The following is a 13643-nucleotide window of genomic DNA, read 5'->3' as shown; positions in this document are numbered from 1 at the left end:
TGTCCTGAAGCACTTCTTTTTTTAAACCTTCCTCCATAATAAATATTTTTCTTCTAGAAAACAGCTAAACCCATCCTGCATTTCTCAGAAACCAAGTGAAAATGGCTTCTGCTAACCCCTCCTGATGGCTCAGCCTAAGAGGGTCCCAGGATAGATACCATGCAACTTTTTACACCAAATAAAGCTATAGCTTGAAATGCATCTGCATACAGCAGCTCCAGAACATTTGTGGTATGCAGATAAAGAATAAACAGTTTGCATCCAGTCTGGTTGAAAAGCTTGCAGACCAAAAAAAAAAAAAAATCTGAGCAAACGACTGCCAGTTGGCAGGTTAAATTCAAATCGAGGCAGATTTTGAGCACAATTTAGGTTCAAGTCAGCTCTAATTTCTGTAAATTCATCAAAGCCTAAAATAATTTATTCCATTAAAAAGGTATTAAAAAGAATGAAGTTTATTATAAAGATGTTTTAAATTAAAAACATTTCACTGCCCTTAAGGAAAAAAAAAAAGGTTTACTTGGTAAAGATGAGTCTCTGCAGCCTAAAGCAAATGCAGTAATGCATTATTAATTGAATGTGCAGAAATTACAAAGATCCTATTTATGTAAGAAATACTATCAAGTCTAAACAAGCTCAATAAATGGCTTTAATGCTCAGGGTTTTTAATGTGAAGAAAAAAATAAGCAAACTCTACAAAGCTCTCAAGCAGATTTTTTACACTTGCAAAATGAAGGACTATTTCTCCACTCTTGCCCCCACTCATATATGGTATATACCCTCACTCATACATTTGAAATTCAGTCCAGAAATTCTGGGAGACAAAGATACACAAGTGATAGTCCTGATCCTGCTGCAATTAGATCTGCGTACACACTTTCACAGATATGAATTCGATTAAAGGATTGGGGACTACATTTGTGACATTTAAACCTTTTATTTTAAGCAAGTTACTAGTCACAAACTTTTTAAAATACAAATGGATTTCTAAACCTTTAGAACACCAGGGGAAACAAATCAATTTCCTAAACACAATCTACATTCCAACTGTGTTTACTACCTCAAAAGCTTAAATAATTAAAACAAAAATTCCTGTCGAATTCTGTTTTATTGGGTTTACAAATTCTTTTTCTGAAATTCAATACAGATTAAATTAATAGGGTGGGTTTTGTTTAACTTGTGCACTAGATTCTAAAAACCAAAAGGACAGCTCTAGGTATAGTATTTGTTAGTAAACCACTGCTGGGAAGTTGCCAACAGGAGCTCACAGCTCCCTTTTCTAGCTTTGTCTTATAACTATAATTGCAACAGGGACTGGATTTTTTATTTCTTATTCATACACTCTTAAAATTTACTGTATTCTCTACTAAATCATAATTTTAAAGGGACACCTTTTGGATAAAAAAAAAAAAAAGACAGCAGTAGGAAGCACTAACTTTCCATTGGGATCTCCCACCTTGCTCCTGAAATTCGAGTTGGGGGGGGGGGGGGGGATCGTATAAGTTGTAGAATTTCATACCTGAAAGAAAATTACTCTGAAACAAAAAAAGACACAGACATCCGTAAGTTTTACTACATTCAAATGAAAAGTTTAATCTTGCTGTTCTCATTTTTTACGCTTCTAATAGTATTCCCATTGCTCCCCTTTAAAAAGAAGGAATATATGAAAGGGTTTCATCAAAGCTTCAGTTCGTATTCTTAAAGTGTTCTTTCTGCGATTCTTATAAGTTACATAGTAATAAATGGCAAAAAGACTTACCAACCTATAAAATGGTCTTTTGCTCTAGAGGGAGCCCACACATATAAATTTAGCAATGATCTCAGGACTATATTTTGTCTCAAAGTATTCTTTCACCACAAGTGGGTCACACCAAATATATGCAAGAAATGTAAAGTTCCAGCCATCTCTTTTTCTGTTCTACATGGTCAGATCCCAAAATCTACCACTTCTGGGAAAGAATTTAGTCAGATGTAGCATGGATATTTCAGTGCACAATTTCATGTTAGCCCAAGGTTTGTCTATTACACATAAAACCAAGAGGTAATTTAAGATATGTATTAGAATTATAATGGATGTGGTTAATTCTTGGACTCTATACCTAGCCTAGAAAACTGAATTGCTTATATTAGAAACCACTGACCTTATCCATGCCATCAGTTTTTAAACAGAACTCTCAACTGAAATCAATGTGGTGTTCCAATTAACCATACGTTCATTGAAAGTTGACTTGTACTCAACAAGAAATCTCTGCAGATCAGTGGAATCTTGCTCCATGCCTACCAAAGGAGAAAATAAAGCTTTATCTCCCATCCTCAGTGAAAATGAAGGCAGATTCGGAAAATCTTAGCCCACCTGACTTAATCATTATTTTGTATGTTTGAGATTTTCAGTTTAGTAATACATGCATGTACTTGTACTGCTCTGCCGTTAATTAAAAGTACATACTGTACACACACCTTTTAAAACAAATCCCCTAAAAGTCAAATTTGCAGTGACCATGGAAGAAATGAAGCTAGATAGAACTTGGGTGCAGTGCAGATCACCAACAGAGGAGAACGTACCAGAATTCCTACTTGCTGCTTCAACAAACAGTAGCACAGCCCTGGAAAGTAAAACTGAGCAAAAAGACAAATCAGACCTGGTCTCCAAATGTCAGAGTAATTGGGGAACCAACCAATGAGTAAGGAAGTCCAAAACAAAGCTATATTTAGCATACAAATTCTATGGCAATAAGTAGGAAAGAAGAAAGACCTACTGTCTAGAAAAAGAGCTACTGCATCCAACTAATAAAGATGGATTGGTTTGAGGAGGCTTAGAAGGAATATTGCTACATTCACTGATGTCACATAGCATAAGCAGCTATTACAACCAGCCAAAAAGAGAAAGATCTTAAACATAAAAAGGGGTGGAGGAGGAGAATAGAAAGGCTTCATGTTCCCAGACTTAGATTTCAGGCCTGAGTTTATAGCTGTCTCCCTTTTCTCCTTTTGAAATACTGCTTTTGTAGCTGACTTGATTTCAGACACATGCGCCACTTCTGCTAGTAATGACTCCCTGCACTACCAACAGCGTCTGATAGCCAGTCTAGGAACGATACCTTTCATCAGAATGCCTACCTCTAGGTTTCTTAAAAGTGATCTATGAATCCAAAGTGAAAAACAGCAGCATTCACATGGTTACCACCTTGCTACAGAGTACTCTTTCCCTTAGTAAGCATCAGAAAATGCACTCTAAATTGGAATTCTATGATGCCTTAAAAACAAAACAAATAAACTAATAAAATTACAATGTGACACTACATTTTTTCACTACACAAGCTGTTACACAGAGTGACTAATGCAGAGATAATAAAGCTGGATGAATGGTAGCGTTATTTAACCTAGTAATTAAGTGGTATTATGATTTATTAATATATAGCCAAATGCAAATAAATTAGAAATCATAACTGAAGTTTTAAAAACCTAGCTGTTTATTTGGTGATTCTAATCTGCTCTTTCCTAAACAAACTTACTTTCAAAACCAGTATCCCTGCTGGCAACATTTCACATTAGATGAAGTACATGGACCTTCATACTCACCAGCATGCCACATGCTTTAAATAAGCTCATTTTAACACTTTCTCTGCAGTATGTTAGGAGTAGGTACACAGGAAGTATGTCCTTAACACCCTTGTAGGCATCATACTGCCCTGATTAAGAGAAAGGATTAGAAAGTACCTGATGCAAGTGGGAGAAAAAAAATCTTCAGTGACTGCTCCAAGCCACACTAGGAAGAGAAACTGAATTGCTTTTGCATAACAAAGACTACCACTAGGGGTCTCACTATAGGTTAACAGCAGCATAATTGGAAACAATGTACATTTTAACAAATGCAATAGAGATTTGTTATTGAAGTATTCTCTCTTAATTTTCTCTTATATACAACATGATGTACAACCTCAATGAATTTTTTTTAATTATTATGTCTTTGAATCTAGGTCTTTCCAGAGAATTAAATCCAACACATAGTTATGCTCAAATCAAAAAGTATTGGGCTAGGGAGTAAGAAACTGACTTTAAGTAGAACAGTAATTCTCTGGAGTGCTCCAGATATTAAGTACTCTTCTAAAGAAAATATAAAATAACCAGACTTGGGGTGGGGGTGGGGTTTAAAACAGAAGTTTTACTTGCCAGCCATTCCCAACACTGCATATTTTCTGCACAAAAGGTCACTTTTGCAACATAGTCATTTTCTCAGTTGTTTAACATAATGAAGGATGGCTACTTCCAGCCAATTAATTCCTTTTTCAACAAGATGGACTATCTCAGGGTGTCAAAAAGCCACCAACTGTCCTCTTTATCAGTGTGACTGACAGCTGCTGGTACCAATCAAGTTAACCTTTCTATGTCAAGCCATAATTCTGTTCTGTCCAGGTTTTCATTGTTAAGGAAGGGACAACTCATTAGCCCCTGAGAATAGGATGCAGTGATTCCTCAAAGGCCCAGCAAATGAGCTAAATCAGCGGTTCTCAAACTGTGGGTTGGAACCCTAAAGTGGGTTGCAACTCCATTTTAATGATCTCGCCAGGGCTGGCTTAGATTTGCTGAGGCTCGGGGCTGAAGCTCAAGCCCCACCACTCAGGGCCAAAACCGAAGCCCAAGGGATTCATCCCTGGGCGGCTGGGCTCAGGTTACAAGCCCCCTGGCTGGGGTTGAAGCCCTTGGGCTTCAGCTTTGATCCCTTCCTCATCCAAGGCAGTAGAGCTCGGGCTTTGGCTCCCCCACCTGGGGCAGTGGGAATCAGGCAGACTCAAGCTTCAATTCCCTGTCCTGGGGTCATGTAGTAATTTTTGTTGTCAGAAGGGGGTCACAGTAAAATGAAGTTTGAGAACCCCTCAGGTAAATTGAACTTATTACTAGTACCAACAATAAAATTGCTAGCACACCCACACACACTCACTTCAGAGGCCTAGAAGGGGGAACATCAAAAAGGTAGTAATTTCTGCCTCCATACACCTGCCCAAATAGATGGTGAACAACCTTTGCTGTAGCTACTCACTTAGTTCTACTCATTTTCCACCATACTCAGCCCAACCATAGCAGAATGCTAATGCACATTCTTCTAACATTACCTTCACTAAAAGAGAGCACAGGGGGGCAGTGACCATTTCAAAGGGAGGAAGTGACCATTTCCACGGATGACACTTCTCAAATCTAGCAGCTTCTTCCAGAGCATCTGCTAGTTTAGCTCAGCCCAAGATGGCCTGTAGTACAGCCAGGTACACCAAATCCTTGCTCTTGTAAATCAACAAAAGGAGCATATCTTTGGTAAACAGCTATGTAGACTAGGAAGGGCTGGCAGCAGGCAATTATATATCAAGATTTTCCATTCATCTTATATGGCATAGGGAATGGGGGAAGAAAGAACAAAAAAGGATGAATTTGAGCAGCAAATATTTGGCAGCTAACTCCAGTCTATAATGCTATCACCCATTTCTACTATTTAGTGACAATATGCCGTAAGAGTACAGATATCCAGATTCCACACACATATTATAGCCCTTCACATCACTTTCTCATGAATTTCTCCAATTCTCACAAACACTAATAGCTCTGCTTCCTTCTTGTTCCCCTGAAAGATACATTTGTGTTCACCTATTACGTTTAACACTGCATTACTTATTCTTTTGGTTTGCTTTTCAAGGGACTGATTTAATCTTTTCGTCAAAATATTTCCAATCTTTCAGTGAAGAGTTCATTGATGCTTCAGGGCACAGAGCACCATTCAAGAGCTAGAATTAATATGTAAGAATTCTTCATTTTATTTTTATAGGATACCATTCTGTCAAAGCCTCCTTTGCTGGAGGGATCTTGTTGAAGGGGTTTATACCATATTGTTATAACATGCTAACGACATTTCTGGGTCATAAACAACCCAGTCCCGATTATTCATCAGGCCCAATTGCAAGACAATTAAATCCAAAATGCTTTGAAGTTCTGGCAAAGAAGAAAAAAGGACTTCAGTATTCTGTTCTTTAAGGAAATCAATAATTGCCTCAACTGTGGAAGTTAATATGCAATATATGGATTTTTTACTCATGTTCAGTAATACACTCTCTCGTATGTTACGTACAATGTTGTATTTATCCAGATCTCAACAATCATTTTTAAAATTACATATAAAAATGTGTTTCTTTGATCTGTTTATTCTCATAAAAGTTTCAACAAGAAAGCCAAAAGAAAACAGCTGAGTAAAGTCTTTTCAACTTCAAGAGACATGTTAGAAAGTAGTTCTGCCTGTGCTGGAGGGCACAATCTGTAATAACTTTCTGCCTTCCAGATAATAATGACAGGCCCCATTATTAACAGGACAACTAGCTCTGCAGCAAGCATGCTTGGCTGGTAGAATGCACACGCACGCACGCACACACACAGTCTAGCTAAAGTACTTTTACTCACAGAAATCTAAGTAAATTTCTATACTCTACCCCAAACTGAGTAAATTTATGGCCTTCCTGAGACAGAAAGCTACTAACATATACTGTTTTGATGTTAATTGGAAGTGTTCAAAATCTCAAACAATATACATATCATTGGGTTTGGATTACCAGCAAGTGCAAACAAACAAACAATCTTAGTCACATACAGCATGACCCAAATGAAAAACAGGATAGTTATATAAAGCATCATACTTCAAAGCTAAAAATTCTGAGAATGCCCTTTCCTCAACCAAAGCCTAGAAAACAGCTGTAGGTCAATGCTCACTATAAAAAAAAACATAAAAATCAAAGACCAATTTACAATGGATGTAAGATCACATTATATGTAATTAAAAAGTAGGCATGTTGAACTGTGTTCAGTCCTCATTAAATGTTAATAAAATCATAATCATTGTTTCCTGACCAAACAATGGTACAAATGAAGGACCAAATCCTGCCCCTTACTCATGCAAGTGAGGCCTATAGGACTACCCACATGGCTAAGGATTATTCATGAAAGAAAGATGCTGCAGGATCTGACTGTAGTAGAATTAATGCCTTACGAACACCAGTGTCCAAAATGGCACTTTTAAAACCTCTTTCACATACATTTTATTTCCTGACATAAGAAAAAAAATAGCTTTAGGCATGCTGAGGTGGGATGACTAGCACTTCATGTGTTAACACAGTACTGATACTCTTTGAAATGCAGATCAACTTCACCACTGGGGTGAAGATGCTTATAAATATTAACTGTATTATATTTGCATGTGTCACCCAGAGGCACAATTTTTCCTGTTAAAAATGGAAACAGAACCCTTATAATTTCATCATGTGTCACTTTTTGATCAAAAGGCATAAAATGACTGTGACAATTATTCAAGAAGGAATAGAGTATAAGGCAAAGAGTCAAATTCAAAATAGCATACTGTTAATTATGGTTACCAGTTTGGTCCAGACAGATGCCCACAATGCCAGAACAGACATTTCAAAAATCTAAAAGGTCATAATCACACTCAAAAGCATTTAAATATGTAACTTTTTCTAGAAAACTGAGAAGGATTTTCTAATGATATGGATTTCACAGTAGGACTGTAGAATTGGACTAAAAATCTAATCTTTATAGGGAGAGACCTATAATACCACAAAAGGTAGATTTGCAGGAGTCCTCCCTATCACAGCTTTTGTCATGGAATAGATGCAACTGCAGTGAAAAAGAACAAACTTTGTGTTTAGGTACTGCAAATGGACTTTTATATGGCATTATGAACCAAAAAAAAAGTTGAAAATATTTATATATTATTGTTATTTGCACTTTTTCACCCTTAAAGGTGTTGATAATATGTACTGTTGAAAAAATGTTATTAAATAAACTGTCCTGAGTTGCCACATTTTTGAATAAAATCCAAGCTTATTCTATAGCTAGAAACATACACAATAGTTATTCTCAGATTTTTAGAATACCAACAACTTAAAAAGAACACACATTTGTGAAACTATTTTACCTTTTATTATTACATGTAACTCCTAAGAGGATGCATGACTCTGAGAATTAAGGGAAAAAATCGTATTTTGACAGTTCTTTGTGTACATTCAGTGGAGCAGATTCTCAATTTGCATAAACTGTTGTAGCTCAGTTGAACTCAATGGAGCTATGACTGTTTATACCAGCCAAAGATCCCGCCAAGCATTTCTCCTCTAAATCATCTGGGACCCAATCCTGTAAATGTACTTTACCCAGGCATAGTGCTTATTGCAGAATTAGGATCTTGGTCAGTTTCCTCCTTCAGGGTCTTCCACACAGCAAAAAGGGGCGGGGGGGGGGAGGGAATTAACATGAAAATGTTACTGTAAAACCACAAAAAATGGTAGAGGAAGAACAATGGGGCAAGCCTACCTGAATCTACTTTTAACCCCTTGCATGAAACTGACCAGATTTCAAGTTGGTGTCTCTTTAAAGAGCTGAGTGTATTCTCACACACATAACCAAATCCAACATTTTCTTCTTTCAGTTGCTGATCTATCCACATTAATTTGACCATGATTGCAATGTGAAAGATATATTTTACTCAATAAAACATTATTTATGACAGAACGAGGAGTAATGGTCTCAAGTTGCAGTGGGGGAGATTTAGGTTGGATATTAGAAAAACTTTTTCACTTGGAGGGTGGTGAAACACTGGAATGCGTTACCTAGGGAGGTGGTGGAATCTCCTTCCTTAGAAGTTTTTAAGGTCAGGCTTGACAAAGCCCTGGCTGGGATGAGTTAGTTGGGGATCGGTCCTGCTTTGAGTAGGGGGTTGGACTAGATGACCTCCTGAGGTCCCTTCCAACCCTGATATTCTATGATTCTATGAATTCTATGATTCTAAGATTATTTGCCGAGAAACTTTCTAGTTCCCTGTATTCCGCAAGAAACACAACTAAACTGCTGATCACACCTTGTGAAATTTAGGCATTCAGAATTTATGCCGTTCACCTAAAAATTGCTAACAGAGAGCTTCACAATACTTTTCTGATCACGATCCAACAAATGAGAGCCCTGGCGGCTGTAACTCTCAGATTTCGCGTATCAGAGGGGTAGCCGTGTTAGTCTGGAGCTGTAAAAGCGGCAAAGAGTCCCGTGGCACCTTATAGACTAACAGACGTATTGGAGCATAAGCTTTCGTGGGTGAATACCCACGTTCTCAGATTTTGCACACTTCTAGGCACTGTTCCCAAGGAGAGCTGTGTGGGATACAGAACCCGGTATAAGCATAGAACCGTTTATGAAAGGCAGATTCATGAAATTCAGGACTGAAAACATGGATTTGGGCACAATCTGGGGACTGCTACAATAGTGAGAGTGCGGTCCCCCCCAGGCTTCTGAATGAAGCGGCTCCCCTCCCTACCTCCCTCCCTCCCCATGCTATTCCCTGACACTAAATCATGCCCCAGATGCCATCCGGCCCCAGAGGAGCTCCCATGAAGGCAGAGGCCAAAGCACCTGCCTGGACGCTGTGGTTGGCAAAGAAGCGGTTAAGCAGGCGGCGACCCAAGCGCGGGGAAGGCAACCCACACTCCACCCTGGCCACCACGCCGGCAGCTTTCGCTCCTTCCCATCCCCTCGCTGGCGCAGCCCCCTGTGCCCACCGCCCCGCCCCGCGGCCCGGGACACCCGGGCTTGCACCCCGCCAACATCTAACCCCCCCCCCCCCGCGCCCGAAACGTTGTGCGGAGCTCTCCACCTGCGTGTTTCTGCCCGGCTAGGATTTTAAGCGGATTCGTGACCGTGCAAATGGGAACAGAGATCTCGGGAGGGTCTTTGCTTGACAGCTGCTAAGGCAAAAAAAAAAAAAAAAGTAACACCCTGAAGTCAACCCCCCGCATTCCCCTTTCAACACCCACCCACCCACGTGGGACCTGAAGGAGACTCTTGCACTTGCTAGAGCCTACCCCGGGGGGAGGGATCTCCCACAAGGGCAGCTTTACAGCTCCGCCGCTGTGCGTGCCCTGAGCAGGAGGAGGAGGCGGCGGGGGGGCGTCCTCCCCGCCCCGGAGTTGGATGCTACAGGCTCCGCCACTTACCCAAACTGCCGGCGAAACCGTCCATTTTGTGTCGGGAGAAGCTGGGGTCCGGGACCCCGGCGAAGCCGCTCGCGCTGGTGGAGAGGGTCGGGGAGGCAGGTTCATTCACCCGCAGAGCCGCGGCGGCGGGAGGCGGCTGCGGCTCCGCGCCGGGCTCATGAGCCGCACGCGCTGCCTCCCGGGGATCCCCCAGGCTCTGCGGCTCCTCCGGCGCCTGCTGCTGCTGCTGCTCTCACTCGCCGCCGCCGCCGCTGCCCGGGCTCAGTCACAGCTCCGCGACCCAGCGCCGCCGCCGCCGCTCCGGCTCCGGCTCCTCCCGCGGCTGTCAGTCCCGCCCAATAGCGCCCAGTGCTTTCGTGCTTCCGACTCCGCCTCAGTTGGCAGCCGGGGCTTCCCCTGCAGGCTGAGGAGCCCGGCGGGAGGGGAGCAGGCCGACCTGCCCTCCCGAGCCTGGGTGAGGGGCTGCTGTGCCCTGCAGGGCGTGAGCCTCTGCCGCCCTCGCCGCGACTGACTGGGGCAGGCCTCCCTCTGAACCTGCCTGGCTCTGTCGAAGCAGCACTGGTACAGTTCATTGCTCCTAGGCTCTCCTGCACCTCATTGCTCCTAGGCACAGGTGCACCTCGCCATGCTTGTGCTAGGGCATGACCGTGGCTCTAGGCACTGGTGCAGCTCACTGTCTGGGCGTTCACTTCCTTGTCTTTGGAGCCCTGCTGACTCGGGAGCACCTGCTTTTTGATTTGCACGGTGTCCTACCCAGGTGAGGTGCTCTTTGCAGAAACCTGGTGCTGAAGAGCTTATAACAGACAACGTTCTGACAAGGACCAGACAAAGGGTGGGGGAGGATGCCTCAAGAGACATCATCCCTTTTTGTTCACTGTATTGCCTGAGTCTTAATTGATTATTGCTGCAGGATATATGAGTTGCTATGTTTGAACATAAGGTAGGCACCTCATTGTGTCTGGTATTGGTGTCTTCATGTACCTCATCTCTGTTCACAGCAGGCACTTCAATGAGTCTATGCAGAAGGCTGATTCCAGGCACTTAGGCACATCTTCTTGAGGCACTTATGCATCTCCTTGTATCTTTGCACCCATGAAAGTATCCACCTTATGGTGTTGACCTATGCACCTGCTTGTTTCCTCGCAATCCCTTCTTATTAGTAGGGCTCATAATTTCAAATCAATAAGATACTTGTACAAGAATGAAAAGCATAGGCATGCACACACACCTGCACACAGCCCATACTAACACGCATTATGCGGGAAACGCTGCTAAATAAGAGCTGGCAGAAATGGAATCCATCCCCCACCCACAGCCAAGCAGCAAGGTTGCAGCATGCTACAATAGCGACTGTTGGTCCTCCACTTCCACTATAGAGGGGTTCCCAGTCACTGCACTGAGGTGCACAGATACTGGCCATTCCCCAGCCTGCCCCAGCACTAGCATGAAGCACACTTTCCCAGGCCTTCCTCATGCAGAGGTACCATACACAGACTCTCTGCAAGAGAGTGATTTTTTACCCAGTGAGAATATCATATCCATTCCTGCAAGATTTTTTTAAACTTTAATATTATTAAATGTTACCCCTCAGAATTAAAAGGTTTTGCTAGATTAACAACAAAAATACATATATTTAAAAAGATCAAACCAAAATATTGTATTGTTGTGGTCAGCAATCAGTTTGAGTGATTTGGCCAGTATTCAGAAGGTTGTATCCTATCTGAATAACAAGCAAGAGAAGTTTTCATTTATACAAGTGCACATTTCTTGGGGTTTAGAATTAATATTAGAACTGTGTATGGGAGACCCCCACATACATCCAGCGGAACCAGGTTTCATGTGGTCCTCATCTCTTCCCCAGACATGTAGATTTGGGGAAAAGAAAACTCCAGGATGGAACCAGCTTTAGAACATAGACCCAAACTGGCAGATTACTATTCTATTTTATCCTATCCTATATAGGTTCTTATACCACTCTTATCACAGTGTCTGAGCACCTTTCAGTACTGCATTAAGCAGTGTGACTCACATCTGTCACATGTTTAATTCTCTCATCTTTCTAGAGGGAGAATTTGTACAGTGTATTTTCTTGTTTGATGGGGATTTTTTTTTCTGTAAATGAATATGCTGTTATATGTTTATATTAGAGAAGGCAAGGTCATATAATTGTGCCTTGCACTTGAAGTGGAAGGTGGTAAGGTCATGATGGTCCTTAATTCCTGTAGGAATTTGTCTCACATTCGTGGACCAGCTACTGAGAAAGTTCTGTCTCCTGCTGTATCTTGTCCTTTATTGTAGAGAGTCCCATTGTGCAGAGGAGTGAAGGTGTTGACCACCATCTTCATCGCGGAGCTTTAGCTTTCTGCTTGGCCTGCTAGGGAGGGAGAGGACCGCTGTCGTCCTCCTGCTGAGCCTCCCTTCTCCTGTGCCCCCAGCACGTTCGGCCACTCTCCCTGGCACCTGGGCCCGGGTGGGGAGCAGGAGGGAGCCACTTTTTATGCCAGCTGAAGCTGGCTGCTCTGAGTCACTGACTCTGTGCACGGTGGCAGATGCCTGAGAGAGAGCCTGGGCTCTCCGCTTGTGCCTCGCTGCCAGGGACAAGGGACGAGCAAGACAGAGCAACCCCACCCCAGCATGTTTCTGGTTCACTCGGCCCCTGTGCCTCTCAGCTGGGCCTGGGCAGGGAGCAGAGGGGACAGGGCCACCCCAGCTGGGCTCTCTCTCAGGCAGCCTCTGCCCTGCACAGAGCAATGATCCAGAGTGGCCGGCATGGGACGCAGTTGGTCCCACCCCTTCTTCTGCTTTCCTGGGCGTGACTGCCAGGGACAGGGGCCAAGCATGCTGGAGGGGCAGGTGCAGCAGGAGAAGGACAGAGCCCCGCTTCATCTCCCCAGCAGGCCAAGCAGAAATCGGGGGGGAGCACATGACCCCACATGTCGCCCCATGCGTCCGATAGCTACTACCTTTTTGGTAAAAACTGAAACAAAAAAGTCATTTGGCACTTCTACCCTTTCCACATATTCTCCGATTGTCGTTCCCCCCTCCTCGAGTAAGGGGCCTCCCCTGCACAGGCCTTGATCTTCCTCTTGCTTCTAATGTATTTGTAAAATGTTTTCTTGTTACTCTTTATGTTTCTAGCTCATTTAACCTCATTTTGTGCATTTTGGCCTTTCTAATTTTGTCCCTATATGCTTGTGTTGTTTTTTTGTGTTGGCATGTACAGTCAATGCCAGCCAGGTCATCTGTGGTGATGTAATGGAGTCTCCTAGCCAACCAGAGATGGTAGAAAGAGTTAATTGTGGATGTTGCTATATGAGAGGTTAGTATCAGAGAGTACTCCTAAAAAATCAGGTTGAAATGACTAATGGTCAACGTGTACCCAAAGGAGACTGTAAAGGTGGCTGCGAACTGTTCAAAGTGCTTTCTTCTGCACACCAACATCACCACTGTGCTTCTCAAGTTCATCTTCAGCCAGCTGCTCCTCATCTGTGAACTGATTTTGCCCAAGCACTGGGCCATCTTGGTGGTAGTAGTATGGTCATATGTGATTGAAAGATAAATAAAGCTGTAGCTGTGTGTGTCATCTGCATATTGCTGGCATTTAAGACCATGTCACCTTAC

At 42.6% G+C, this 13643-nt stretch overlaps 1 protein-coding gene across 1 annotated transcript in view; it reads right to left on the bottom strand.

Moving 5' to 3' along the window:
• Positions 1-10353, bottom strand: part of EML4 (EMAP like 4) — a 257731-nt gene extending 247378 nt beyond the window's left edge. Inside the window, exon 1 of the mRNA XM_073339049.1 lies at positions 10023-10353. Coding sequence (XP_073195150.1) covers positions 10023-10047 — 25 coding nt within the window. The 5' untranslated portion in view covers positions 10048-10353. The remainder of the gene's footprint in view (positions 1-10022) is intronic.
• Positions 10354-13643: the final 3290 nt, after the last annotated feature.

This window comes from Lepidochelys kempii, chromosome 3, assembly GCF_965140265.1.
Source record: "Lepidochelys kempii isolate rLepKem1 chromosome 3, rLepKem1.hap2, whole genome shotgun sequence".
NCBI lineage: Eukaryota > Metazoa > Chordata > Testudines > Cheloniidae > Lepidochelys > Lepidochelys kempii.
This window is presented reverse-complemented; position numbering and strand designations above follow the sequence as displayed.